Below are 15,419 nucleotides of genomic sequence, written 5' to 3' on the forward strand. Positions count from 1 at the left end.
TTTTTTTTTTTTTTTTAATGGAAAATTTTAACAGACTATGCTATAGAAAAGCTCAGTTTACATTGGTTTAGCTACAAACTGAATTGGCAGCACAACTGCTGAAGCATCTCACACAACCAACATTAAACACCAATTATTCTTGTCAAACTGTCAGCGATAACCTGAATGACCCGACTCCCTGTCACAAAAACAACACAGGAGTGTGGATTGCTCCGTACAGAGTGATGGGATGCCAACTACTTAGTGATCCCTTTGGCACTTAAAAAGAACTATATAACGGTGCAAAAACCCCCTGAACAACTATGGAATACTTCAAAATGGATTTTTTTTTTTTTTTAAAGTATGCTAAATTGTATCATTAACAAAAAAAGGAGAATAAAGTTCTACCACACTCTGGTTTCTCAGGTCATGGCTTGAATCACAGCTGATACAGAGCTTTGGCTAAGCACACACGGAAATGCTCAGCTATTGTTTAGTTCCTCTTAATAATAAAATTTTTATGCAGCAGACATTGCAATACCAGCAATATTAAAATTGCATTAACACTATTACAAGATGTGTCTCTCTACACCAGAATCACAGTAATAGAAGTGCAGCACTGATCAGTTATATTAACCCTTTTGCTTTTGGATAACCTGTCAAAAACACCTCCCGTGGCACTATGCAGGGCGCTCTGCCCTTCCCTCCCAGTCTTCAGCCTTTTGCCTCCTCTTTGTTATTATTATTATTATTATTAGCTACTATTCCAGAATCCTCATGGGTTCCTCAGGTTTTTCTCTTTTGCTTCCTTTGTTTTCATGCTCCATGCTGCGTTTTTCTTGTGTGCTTGTGTTTGGAGGACAAAGCTCTTGCAATGCCCTTTCAACAACTTCTTGTTTTACTGGACCGCTTGAAGAGGTTTTTGGCAAAGTCATCTGTAGCGCACACCACAAAGCAGTACGAGCCTTACGCGTGGAAACAGCCAACTCTCTAATGGCAGCTGCCAGAGCCAAAACATCTACAACAGAAAAACACATTTACAGGTTAAACTAGCATACGAGCCTCGTAATATTAATATATTAAAAAATTCTGTAAATTTGTTCTACCCATGGCAAATACGCAAAGTGTGCTCAAGAAACAGCTGATGCTGCTCCCTGGTACTGCACTAGTTGAATTCCATCAGTTATCATTCTTGCAAGTGATAACTTGAACATCTCACTCTAATAGCAACCATAATTATATCCAAAATTCACTGGCATATTCACCAGGCCTAGGATACAACAATTAAGCCCATTTAATTGGTTTTATTAGAGGGGACTATCTACAATGATACTTCACAAGTATTACTAAAACTACCTACCCAATTCCAGCCAGATGAGTTTGATGCAATCCTTTTTTCCTCCTCCGTCTTCCTTTCAGTGATACCCACTCAGCCTCACACTGAGAAAAGGCTAACTGCCAACCTTTGGATATGTGACCACCAACAGTAGAACTCAAAGAAATACGTATTTCATAGCGGAAAGCAGACTAAAGGCTTTTCTATACGTGATTTAGACTGTGCTCAGAGACACAACAGCAGCACAGCTCTTCTTCAGAAACTTAACTACACTGCAGATTTTACCATTAACCATAAAAGACTAACTGCAATTTTGCTAACAAGTATGATACAGGATGGCTCAAATAATGCTTCCATATGCCTTTACAATAAAGCATTATCAAGAACATGGTTTGTGGGATTTTTTTTTTTTTTTTTTGTAAGATGATGACTACCTGCTTCCTGCCTTATGCTTGGGGCTAATGTCACATTACACGATTTTAGAAGTTGGTTTGCATATAGCACTATTACTTTTAAGGATATGACATCATGCTTGACACCTAACTTGTGAAAGCAAAACATTTTGACTCTCTTTACAGTTTATCTTTCCCTTCTTACAAGGAAGAACTATCCCATACGCATCGCTGGAAGCCAAAGAAACCCCCCTGTCAGCTTTACTGCAGCAAGAGGAAATAAGACAGTACAGGACAGTGCTGAGTAAGGATCCAAAAGAGGACAGGGGTGAGGCAGGGGAAGTGCATTCCTCCTTTGAAATCATTTTCTGAAGAAAAATATATGATCTTTACTACCAACCCCCAAATCCCTATATGTATCAGCTGTACAATCATTACATTGAATAGCAAGATATCACATACACTATGCTATTAGAAGGGATGCAATTTGTCCTAGTTTTGCATTACTTCTACAGAAGTAGATACTACTGCTACAAATTATTCTGGGTTTACGTCAACAGAAGTTGGGCATTGTAAAATGTAATTTCTGGCATTTCTGTGATTCAGATAAAGTAGACAATCAATTAACACGGCACCAACACATTTCTTTTACTTTATAAGCTGACAAGAAAGGCTACCAATACCACTAAAAAAAGAAATTCAACTTGTTTAAAAACAAGTACATTTTTACTTTTAGGACAACTACTTATGGTTATATAGTATCACTGAACAGTTTTACAGTTCTCCTTTAGTCAAGAGGTTTTACAGTTCTCCTTTAGTCAAGAGGAGAATGTTTCAAAGTGTTTAAACTAGTAACAGAAAAACAGAAAAGAAAACGGATCTCAAAGTAATTTAAAGTCTTTTAAAAAGTGACAGGTTGAGATTTACAAACTTTTTTGTTGAAGTTGCAATAATCGCTGCATATGTCAGATTTGCGTATATCAAATGGCATATTTTCACAATTAAATCCTTGAAAAGGCTTTTAAAACTACAGAAATTGAAAGCAGTTACCTTTCTCGTTATTGTAACGTGGTACTCCTTGTCGCTGTGGATCAGCAGCATTAATAATCTCATCCTTACGCCTGGCCTGTGTTACGTGAATGGCTTCCATATGGCGTTCCAATGTAGTGGATATGTTCCCATGTACAGGGGTACCATGAAGCCTTTCCATTTTTCCTATTAGTGTGAGCACCTGCCAGATACATTGCAAACACCAAATTCGCTAAGTATTTCTAAGTCTCCATTAAACAAACAAACGTAAAACCAAAAAGAAATTCAGGAATTATAGCTCAAGAAAGCTTACCCTAGCTTGTTCTCGTAACTGGTCGACAATCAAACGATCAACTCGTGATGGGTTAGCAGGAAGTCGGGACACAGGAGTGTTATTTGAGCTAGATATGCGCTTCCCTGGAAAGTTTCTTGCAAGGTCAGCCTCAGTCTGGAAGGGAAATAAATAGCCATTGTCAACGTTTGAAATTAGTACAATATTTAAATCCATATTTTTGGGGTGGTTTAGAATTTTCAAATACATTAGAAGTGCGCTTACTATCTTTACTTACTACATTTACAGAAAAACGTTCCCGGTATCTGTCTAGATGTACAACCAGATGCTGTAAAAATAAGAACACTTCTCTAATTCAGCTCTACCTCAGCAAACAATGCTCAGTAGCAACATTTAGAACCAAAGCTGTACAACTTTATTTTAACCAATCTTGGACACGGACCTAGGCAAAGAAATTCTCGTACAGTACCCCAGGAATATAAACTGTATGGCCTCTCCCTGCATCTCTCAAATGTCACATATTATGATATTAACAAATGAAACAGGTGATGACACCAGTGTAAGTTGTATCTGAAGTGCATCAGGGTTAAGCCAGATTTAACACAAACTGGTATCAACTCTGATAAAGTCATCAACACATCTGCCAAACTCCCTATTGAGAAAGGAACTGGTGAAACCACTGCACAATGCAGGCAGTGACTAAACATCACCAAACCTATTTTTGGATTGGAACTTCTTACACTAGGAGTAAAATGACACAACTGGCTGCTGATTCTCTCTCCCATTCTTTCTTCAGTGTACAATGGCCTTAGGAGAGAAAGATTAGGTACCATGTTATAGTTCAGGGTAAGGTTAAGTCCACATTCATACTGAAAATATGTGCTGAAGTGGGTTTTTTTTTCTGCTTTACTGACACATCCATATTATTTAGTCTCTGCCCTCACCTGACATGAATTACAAGAGCTGACTGACTCTACTTGTATTCATCTGAGAAGCCTGAAAGACATTCAGAAAAAAGAAAAAAAAAAAAAAAGGATGGAGAAAGGGTCATGAATTCATTTAACACCACCAGGTATTTAAGAATTACAACTAATAAGAAGTTCTCAGTACTCATCTATATGGACATTTAATATTTCAGGCAATTCCAAACAGACAATTCGTAGAAATTTTTTAAATGAGGGATCCGTGGAAGAGTGAGAATTATAAAAGGAAAGAGGTAAGCCGTCGCTGTGAACTCCAAAGCAGCTGCAATGAACAGGTTTCTGAGAGCTGAAAGGGCTGACTGACTAGACAAGCTAGAATTAAATGCAAGTCCCGCTGGGGGGAGTTTCTGTCTATGCTTAAGGAATTCATGTAGGGCAAGAATATCCAAAGGGTGAGAATATCAAAAGAAAGTCTTTTCCTATGTACAGGTGAGGTATACATACGTTAGTTAATCAAACAACAGTTTAGGTGTTGCCAACGACAATGCCTTGTGATAGTTTAGGCTGTTTGGACTGTAAAAACAGCTTCTGAGAGTTTAAATCTCCACCAACCAGCATTCTTCCAAACCGTACCTACAAACAGGGATTAACGCAGTGCAGGCACATTCCCACAGGCAGTTGGGATGCAGTCACCCCTTTTTGAGGAGTAAATAGTTTGGTTGTAGGAATGTGAGCCACGCTATGGCAGCTGGCTTGCAGGACTGAGAACAGTTTATACTCATAAATAAAGTTATCTGCAGATGTAGTCTGTAACTACAAAAATCAAGGACTAAGAAAGCCTGAGTAGATCACTAGGATAAAATTGGATCACTTGGAATAGACCAGACTATGTTCAACAATTAAATCCCTTTAATTATTAACATCATGAAATAAGGATAAACAACTCTTTAATGATGAAAACACAAAGACATATATTATGAGATAAAAACTATGATTCAGTCTTCCCAAGTGACTTAATGGATCCAAATCCTGCACGAGCAGGTTTCAAGCAGCTGCCTTTGCCACAACAGAAAGCAGAGGAGCTTCTGAAAACACTGGTGCCTCAAACACACTGGAGTAAGAATCATCAACACCCTTTCTCACTTGTAGAAAATTCCTAGAAGACTGGATGGGCAGAAAGGGGTCTTGCTTAAAGACATCAGTGAGCAAACAATATAGGCAGTTCTATCTACACTTCCAAAAGTCTATTAGCAAGGTCTCACAGTTGATGCTGGAAAGAAAAATATGCTCTCCAGAGGTCAAGTTTGGTCACATACCAGTCTCTTTCTCCAATGACCAGGAATCTTCTCCCACATGGAAGTAGTAGACAGGCACTCAGTGTATAATTAGGACCATGGATTACTGATGACCTAGTGTCCAAGACATGGCATGGAGATCTAGGATTTAAGTCCTCTTGGGAAAGGATCTCCTGCTCACCATGAGCACAGAGCTTTCATTCCAAGGTGTAACACCTTTATCAGTAGTGTGATCCCTCCCTGACAACAGTTCTTAGCAAAAGTCTGAAGCAGGAAAGCGACTGTAACAAGAAGAGTATAAATTGAAACCACCTTTGGGAAAGAAAACACTGTAGGTTTTCCCCTGCAACTATGTACAGGGTGCCCAGGATTACTTACTTACTTTTCTTTTTACTGAACCAAAGCTTTAGAAAACAACAAACAGAAAGAGTAAGGGAAAGACACCACTATATCACTGACAGTAAAAAAAAAAAAAAAAAAGCACCAATAAAACAAAAAAAATATCAAAACACAGCAGAAAAGTTTATCTCCTTAAATGATTAGGCGGGGAAAAAAGAGAGCCTGGCTTTATAATACCTGCGTTAAAGATTTAGTTGAAAAGAAGGAGTATGGGACAAGAAAAGAAAAGAGATGCATCTAACCAAACTGTGCAATATGAACGTTTAGAGCACTAAGGTGCATAAAATGCCAGGACTTTTAAGAACCACCTCGGGTAGTGAGGGCCCTGCTGTATCATCATATATGGCTGGTGGCTCTAGAGTTGTGGGAAAGGCCTACTGAATTAATAACAACTAGCTAATGATCTTTTATTGATTATATCAATGAAAAACATCGAAGCTAACGATAATTCAGTGCTTTGGCCAGTGACAGTATCATCACATTTGTTGTAAAAAATATTGTAGATTAATGGAGAGAAATGTTGCGTTAGCAGCCCTGTCTAAGGGGAAAGAGCCTTACAAACTGCACTTCAAAGCCACACATGACTTAAAAGCAGTCATGCCAAACACTACAAGCATTATATTCAAAGCAGATGATGTAGATGGTGCTTGAGGTATTTAAAACTAACAACATGCCAACAGAATTTTCGCCCCTTCAAATGGAGCGACAACCTGGAGTATCTACTCTCTACAAATTGTTTCATGCAATCAAAGCTTTGATAGGGAGTTATTGTCTGTTGGGTTTTACCTTCTTTCTCTCTTTCTCCAAAGCTCTCCACTGCTCATAACACTCCTCCAGTCGGATATGAAGCTCATTAGCAGGTCCACTACGATTTCTTGGAGGTCTGTACTTGTTAAATGGTGTTGGAAAGGCAAAGTACGGTGCTGCTATTTCCCCACAAAACAGATCGTTGATGAAGGGATTCAAGTTAAAATCATCGTAATGAAAAAGATCAACAAGTTCTGAGAATGGAAATGGTGATGGAGGAAAACTGAAATTATTCGTTGATGAAAATAGATGATGATTAAATGGAGGAAAGCTGGGATTTTGCTTAAAATCAGACATTAATGGGAAAGAAGGAAGAAAAGAAGGATTGATGAAATCTGACATGCTACCACCATTCTGTTCATGTTTTTTTCGGAACATATTGAATTGCTGACGGTTTGGAGTTGTATACCCAAAATGAGGAATCCAATTCCTTCTGCCTCTTCTTTCATCTTTATTACTATTTTCATGCATCTGCTTTTTTGGAAATCTGTGGTATTTTTCAGGTTCTTCACTTACAGCATTCTGCTGTGTTAACCAGTCAGATGAAAAATTAAAGGGGAATTTACGGTATTGCCCCTCCTTATTAGTCAATGAATCATGCTGAGATCGTCCAATGGGTTTTATTTGCTTCTGATTTTCTGAGATGAAATTAGAAACTCCTAAATTATTAGAAACACCATTTGCTATTTGTAACCTTCCATCTTTCCTTGAAGGGAGGACAGGTAAGATCTGTGAGTAGTAAGAGGACTGTGTTATAGACTGATGGGTGGGAGAACCACCAGACATGGTTGAACCCCCTGAAGATGACTGTGGACTTGTTACCACTTGCTTTCCATACGTGATATCCGATGCAGATGTTGGACTTGCAATTTTCCCATCCAGCCACGTCCGTCCATGGTACGATGAATAACTCCCATTTTGTGTAACATTTTTTACAGATAAATCATATTCAGATACTTTATGAGAGCATTCTTTAGGACTAATATGGATCTTACATTCATTATTGTTAAAAGCATCCCCCGAAGTAAAGCTATGATGACCATTTTGCACATGGGTTTCCTGTGGTTTTCTGTGTGTTCCTCCAGAAAAATTATTTTCTTTAGGGGGCTGATTGAAAAAATATAGCGGTGGATGAACAGATGACTGCAATTTATGAGCAGCTGTAAAGTTTTCGTATCTTTTCAAAAACAAGTGGTTGTTCTGGGACACTTTATCCCAAGAGTCATCAACAGGCTGATTGGAAAGATCAGGGGAATACTTAGTTTGTTCTTGAGCATCATTTTTCAGAGCTTTGCTTCTTGCTCTTTCAGTTTTCCAATACTCTTTCTGAATGCTAGTGCTGTCTTTCATTCTGTTCTGAGAAGAAAAAGTGCTAAAGTTGGAGCCGATTTTTTCATAGTCTCCATTCAACTTCATGTGGTCATAACTGCACAAATGCTGATTATAGTCTATGTTTTGAAATGAAAACCCTTCTTGGTGAATTGTATTATTATTTTGAAAAGAGGAATTTTCAGGATAACTGTTCTTCAGAATATTATCAGGCTGTGTGCAAGGGCCAGATGGAGAAAGCCAAGATTCTATGAGATGAAGATCTTCCAAACCTCTGTGTAACATCTCCACATCATGAGACTTTTGCAAGTGTTCCTGATAGCAGTTCTGTGTGCCCACCAGGTTTGAAAAATCTTTACTTTCACCACAGTGCTTAGATGAGAGCCCTGAGAATTCACCATTGCTTCCAAGATCAGGAGCCCACATAGGTGGAAACAATCTTGAAAGAGAATTCCTGTAACAAAGTTAAACAAGCCTCCTGTAATGATTTCAAACATTTCTTACAGTAAAACAGTTCACATATCACTGTTATTCCACACACACATTTCCCCCGTTACATTCTGGGCTAACCATACACAACCCTCCTCCAGAATATAAGGAGGAGGGGCAAATACTCCTGCTGCAGTTGAGTAGATGCTATGCGAAATCTGATTACCAATGCTGTTCTCTAATGTTTATAATATGTATACTTAGAACTGCAGAGTTTATTTGGATTTATTAAGTATTTTAGATTTGACTGTATTCAGTCAAGTCCCTACTGGTTAAAATGAGATTTCCCCCCCTTCCCCTGCAAATGCTGTAGGCTGATGGAAGGCTTCAGAAAATTTGCATTTCTAACAGCTCATTGCATCTTTTTTTTTCCACTTCTATATTTCAAGGGGATTTATAAGACCTTCTTTACTCAACTCCATGAAATAATCCAAAATACGTACCGTATTTGTGTAACAAAGGATATAAAAAACAATATACAACATATAAGAACTTTCAGAACAAACTTACCAATCTGTAACTGGTTCTGGCTTGCTTGGCTCCTCCAAAATGCTTGACACTAGCCCAAACATATCAGGGCCATTGCCAGAATAAGAAAGATTTATTGGTGCCCTGAAAAAAAAAAAAAACCACAAAAAAGCCTAGGTAAATAAAAGTCTCTTCCTCCCAAACAAAACTGATAAAAGGAAAAGTAAAGCATTAAACTTTTAATTTATTTTAGCAGCATCTGCTAAGTGTTCTGAATTTCATGTATTCTCAGCACTCATATATAGAAATCTCTTCCTGCATTTGTGAATTCTGTAGCCTAAATGAAGTAGAACAATTTTCCTAAGTTCTTGCTTCAACAGAGACTTCTCAAGCTGTTACGTGAAGAGACGGGAGCAGCAAAAGATTTTCCTCTCTTTTCAATCAACATAACTATTTTATAGACATTTCTTCAAATCTTGACTTTCTCCGTTAGAAGGTAAATCTGATCAATCTTCTCAAAGTCTTCAGGATTCTAATTTATCTACTTCCATAATTCAAGAACTATTGTTTTACTCTCAAAAAAAAAAACCCTAACTTAAGATATACTTAAGTTGAACCACTTTTTAATCCCCTTTTACAAAGGAATTGGTCAAAACTTTATTAAATATTCCTGATAAATACCAAAGGTGTTCAACCATCACTACTCTCACACAAGCCAAACTTTTACTTCAGGTGCAAAACAGGATCTTTACAGAGCTGTCTGTAACAACACCCAACTCTTACTCAGAAGTTAATTAAAACATAACAATGTTAAAATCTCCTTCCCTCTAACATGCATTGTTTTGCATCAATAAATTTCACTTATCCTATTCTCATTCATCTGTTTGTTTCAGTGTCCCTGAAGATCTCTCAATCTTCCCTGGTGTCAGCTTATCCAAACAACTACATCATCTGCTAATGCTGCCACATAACTACTCACGCTGATTTTGCGATTTGATTAACAAAGACCATAAAACGTGGAATAAACTACTAAGGCTGTCACCTTGTTAATCTCTTGCCACAGTGACTATTAGCCACTTATGCCTTACTAGCTTTTAAGACCTCGCCACATTTTGACTTCTACCTACCTCTATTATTTACTTCATGGCCATTCAGTTTGCTCTGTAAGGATTCCGGAACATATGATTTTGTTTAGGATATACATTAGAGCAAAGATTCTTGAAAATGTTTTGTGAATATAGGACTGTAACTGATATTTGATAACCAGATCTCTTCTGTGTCCTTGTCAGATGGCTTTTTCTTTTTTTTTTTAAAAAAAAAGGAGACCAATTTACTTCCAATTTCTGCAACCAACTGCAGATCATAGCTGTTCTGGCTGTTGTGACTATCTCTAGAACTGAAGCTGGGGACACTCCCACAGCCTCTGAGGACAGAAATTAGATGGAACTATTGCCTTCCTTTGGGCAGATACTGCATTTGAGAAAACACCTGAACTCGTTAAAAGTTGCCAATAACTTCATCCAATCTACTGCTGAAGAAGGATGGATTTTCATATGGACATTCCTCAAGAGAAGTTTGTGGCACTAGAATAGAGGTGTAACAAAAGGCCTATGTATAAGTTGAGGCACTGGGGCTCCTACAATTTATTGTGGAATAATTTCAACAGCCAGAAAATTGAGAATTAAAAGGACAAAAGCATAAGCAAAATTACAACGCAAAGAAGTCTCCAGTGATGGATTAGTTACTGTCACCGAGCAGCTTAGAGGAACTGAAATGACACAGGTGTACTGCACCCAATACAATTAGGCACCGAGTATCCTAAAAAATTAACAGAAAAAAAAAAAACCAATTTTTTTTTAACCTTAAGGACTAGTACATACGTGCACTCTCAGAATGGGTACACAGATGGATTGTAATTAACAGACAAGTACCATTTCGCTGTTTAATTCTAAGAATCACTTTTTCTTTTTTTTACAAAAAAATTTAAAATTTATTACCTTGCTTAATAACCTTAAGGCTGCTTTTAAAAGGAGGTTGTATATTTTAATGAGTGGATTGCCACTCAGAGGTTGAACTTAGCACTTACAGCTAATACTAAAGCTGTATGATCTTTTATTAAAAAAATAAAAATACTAAAAATAAACATCTGTGACACTTCCCAGGGAAGACTAGCAAAAAAAAAAAAAGATAATGATATTTAGCTTCTTTGCAATATATGTATCTTCCTTAATTGTTACCTTTCAGTATCTGTTATTAGGCAAGTGATAAAAAAAATGCAATGAGATTGATATCAGAAATGCTAACAGCATCATCACTGATGTCAAAAGCTGCTGTGCCAGTTTGTACCAACCACACCCTGTGCCTCCCCAAAAGGCAATATTATGTTGCCAGCACTTGGCATTAGGATGGAAAGAAGAGAGTGGGAAGCCTAACACGAAATAATTGTTTACGCATTTCTAAGGTTGGAATAGAAACACTACAATTTCAATTGCTGTACACAAGCTATAAAATTGCTAATATGAAGGAGAGAACCAATTATTTCAGTGGGCATCCCCTGATTTCTGGACTGTGAAATAATCATTCCCTGTTCCTCACAATCCTTGTATTGTTCATGACTTTATAGAAATCATTCCTCTGCAGAGCTGACTTATCAAAACCCAAAAAGAGTTTTACTTTCTCTCCACTGACATGGAAGTTTTCAAACCCCTGACCAGCCTTGTTGCCCATCTCTGTAACTTTAATAGTTTTACCACATTATTAAGACTGGATGATCAGAAATGCCTGCAGTAGTCAAGACTTGGGTAGAGTGGATTTCTCCAGAGGAATAAAAATGTTTCATGATTCCAGCAACAAAGACCCTTTGCGTTCATTCAGCATCCAAAACTACAAAATTATTTTTTTCTTATATATAAAATTGAACTTGAGTGCATTACATCAAGGGTGCAATAAGACAGTAGGCTGGCGTATTTTCAAGAGTAGCTATATGCACATTTATGCTTTCAGCAGCAGAGGTACTGCTCACACTTGACCTGTGTCTAACTCTCTCTGCATTGTTCATGTTCCAGGAAATATTCTACATTATCAAGCAGGATCATTATGAGCTACGGCACTGAGGGATGGGAGGCACAGAAGGAAAGTGGTTTGGTTTTTTTAAGGAGTTTTTAGTTACATATAGCAGTTTCCCATTTTCTTCCCTAAATGTAGTATTCTTTCTGAATTTTAAAATGTTTTCACATGTAAACACAAACATTTATACACATACAGACCTCCTTTTTTCACAACCTCTATAATAACTATTATACAGCAAAGAAAATTTATTGAGTTTCTAGTTATCCCATTTGTTCTGCTCCATAACAATTGCAGTGTTTCAGAACACCACCATAAGATTATACCAAGAATGCTCATACCGTTTTTTTGTGCAGTCTTGAAAAGAAGTTTTTGAGCTAATATCTTCTCCGCATGCTGACCAGTCACTATACAGACGGGAAGATTCTAGCGGAGGTGGCGTACTAGTAATGGCTCCTAATAATGGGGAAAATAATTGAGTGTCCATTTTTGTTTCTTGCTATTTACCTATGTTGAAAAGAGAAGGAAACATATTTAACATTCGATGTTTATGTAAATGAGCAATAAAGACAACAAAGCACCCCTTCCTTTTATATCTTGAGCCAAACAACTTTTCAGGAAAATGAAATGTAGCTATGACAAAAGGATACAGTCTAAAACTTGTTCCCTCCCCAGCCTTAGAAGTAGTCCAAATTTGACAAATGTATACATCTCCTAAAAATAAAAAAAATAAATAATAAAAATTACTTACTATACAATAATAGGAATTCTCTACAGATTTCCCATTGTATGCGTTTGCATGCCACGTTCACAAGCTCAGAATCTTCTAGTCTATATGGCTGGAAACACATATGTCACAGGCATACGCATCCCTTCTGAGGAAACAAAGGGAAGAGCTATTATCCCTGCTATATTTCTGAAAACACAAAATATTCCAACAGAGAACCCACAGTGAGCAGTGATGGACGTTTGTAAACTTCAGAGAGCAAAATCTGGGTGGAAAAAGAAATCTGTCTTTAAGTGCTGGTCCAGAAAAGATTATTATAGATAAATTATTTATTCAAAGAATAAGTAATAGGAGACCTAAGTAATATGGGTAACTGTACCTCATGAGGTATCTCAATTAGGAATTTCCACAACCAGAACCTGTGATTGACAAAGGTTTAAGCAGAATATCAGAAACCTACTTTGAGTTGGAAGGGACCTCTGGGGTCATCTAGCCTAATGATCTGCTCAGAGCAGACTCAGTTAGATCAGGCTACTCAGAAACTTGGACAGCTGAGTTTTGAGATCCCACCACTTCCTCTCTGGGGAAATTTTTCCAATATGTAATGATGTTCTGGTTTAAAAGGAAAAAAAAAAACACAAGTCTAAAATAATCTAGACTACTTTCTCTACAAGCCTCCCATAAGGCAGCTACACACAACTGTAAGATCTTCCCTTTCTCTTCTCCAGGCTGATCAGACACAGCGCTCTCAGCCTCTCCTCAGACATCCCGTTCTCCAGCCCACACCATTTTGGAAGCCTCTGTAGGACTCGCTCCAACACGCTTCTTACACCGAGGATCCCCAAACTGGACACAGAATCCAGTTGTGGTCTTGCAAGGGCAGAACAGAGAGGATCATAACAGCGCTCACCCCACTGGCTACGCCAGCATAGGGGCGGCCTTCTCTCCTGCAAGGCCACACTGCTGATTAACATCCAACTTGACCACCAGGACTCTCAATCCTTGTCAATTAACTTTTGCAAGTTTTGACTCCAAGAGTAAAACCTCAAGCTTTCCTAAAAACAACTTTTTAGATACAGAACTGAACTAGCTGTCCTTTAATTTTCATAAGTAAAGACATTTAGTCAAGATGGAGTACTTGTGCTTCTGAAAATAACATTTGGGAAACAACAACAAAACCTAAAAAAAAAAAAAAACCAACCAAAAAAAAAACCCACCCCAAAAAATCTAACCCCCTCAAAACCCCAGGTGTATCAGTAACTGCAAGAAGCCATGGTGTCAGATGTAGACTGGAGCTGACTGTACCATCCCGCCCTGTGCTTTATACCTTCCCGAGAAGGCCAGTAACTAACAAAACTGCCCTAAGGAGAACACTTAGGAGAACATTCCTCCCACCCAATTCTAGAGGCATTTCTTGGTGAACTGAGGTTCTTATAAACACAAAGAAAAACACCACAGTTTAAAAGAATCCATTGAGGGGATTTCCTATGTCAAGACATATTTCACTGAATATGTTGTCTTTCAGTTTCTTTGAGTAATTCAACACATCTTCCTGAAACAACTTCTGAATTTGTTGTGATCAGGATGGTCAAACTAGCCTTGGATCCAATAAATGAAACCATTTGCTAAGTCCTTATTGAATAATTGTAAAAGGATCATGACTATGCACTTATTAAATTCCTGAAAAGGCTAAAAAACACGACATGAAAGGAACAAATACTGCTACAGTGACGACTGGGTCCTTGTACTTAAAAACATTTAAACTGATCTACTAAACTCCCATTTCATTGCTTCCCAGATAAAAAATTGCATTGTCACTAGGAACCATATTGCCAACTCTGTGAGACTGGTCCTTACTATTGGAGAAATACCTCTGAAGCCCTGAAGAAGCCAATAGAAAAACAGAGGGTTTAAGGGAAATTTCCACTGTCTGAACACAGCCTTATATATTCAGCCAGTCTAGTACCACTTTAGAAGTTTTTTATAGCTAGAGCTTTTAAAAAGTTATTTATATCTAAATAAACTAAAAGAACAAAACTTCAGTATTGATCATTTCACTATCTCACGCCCCATCCTTTTAAAAGAGAAAATCCTAAGTTAATTTTCTCTCCCCTCTTATCTCAAAAGTAGAACAGTAAAATTTTGCTTACTGCAAATCCTCGGCCAGAATTTGGTTTAGTGAAAGTTGTCACAGACTCCGAAGATCTCCCTTCCTGGGTCTTGTCTGAAAAGGTAGTAAGGAAATATCACCTGGGCAAGTGTGCTCCTACCACAAGCAGGATAGAACTACATTTTAGTGAATTTCTTGAACGAAAAAAAAAAGTTTACACTGAGGGTTTATCACTTGCTTTAAACTTGACATACACATCCAGATAAAACCCCATTAAATAAAACAATTAGAGGTGCTATAAACCTATAGACTAGGCACATATTACGCAACATTCCATACAAACACACTGTCAATATCTATATCATTAAATAAGAGACAAGAACAACTTCCTAGCCCAGAGACTAAATGGCACGGCAGTGCTCTTGTGATACAGGTAAACACTTACCCTGCAGAAGAGGATGAGAGTGATATCCAAATTACCTGCTACAAATGACTCCTGAACCACACACAAGTATCCTTTAGGAAAGCAGTAGCTGACCAAGGCCAGAATTGTAGCAACAATTTAGCAGTATGAACAAGCACATGCCAATGCCTGGGCCCTGGTCTTGTTTAGCTTGTTAGGAAGCAACACACAGAGATAAATTATGCTCCTTGGCTGGAGTATAAAATACTTTTGCATCGATTAACAATAGGATCTGTAACTAATGGATTTATCTTTTATTTTCAGAGCCATTAATCACTGCTAATGTGAGCTGTGCAGGACAATGTGACTAAAGAT

At 37.7% G+C, this 15,419-nt stretch overlaps 1 protein-coding gene across 1 annotated transcript; it reads right to left on the reverse strand.

Moving 5' to 3' along the window:
• Window positions 1-740: 740 nt before the first annotated feature.
• Window positions 741-12,291, reverse strand: LOC104282408 (uncharacterized protein C17orf104 homolog). The gene is made up of 6 exons (XM_009880498.1): window positions 12,146-12,291; window positions 8,781-8,882; window positions 6,432-8,235; window positions 3,050-3,184; window positions 2,758-2,938; window positions 741-997 (listed from the first exon to the last, which is right to left on the reverse strand). Exons 1-6 carry the CDS (start codon window positions 12,289-12,291, stop codon window positions 741-743), a joined length of 2,625 nt encoding a protein of 874 aa, XP_009878800.1.
• Window positions 12,292-15,419: the final 3,128 nt, after the last annotated feature.

This window comes from Charadrius vociferus, unplaced genomic scaffold (assembly GCF_000708025.1).
Source record: "Charadrius vociferus isolate BGI_N301 unplaced genomic scaffold, ASM70802v2 scaffold12, whole genome shotgun sequence".
Classification (NCBI taxonomy): Eukaryota; Metazoa; Chordata; class Aves; order Charadriiformes; family Charadriidae; genus Charadrius; species Charadrius vociferus.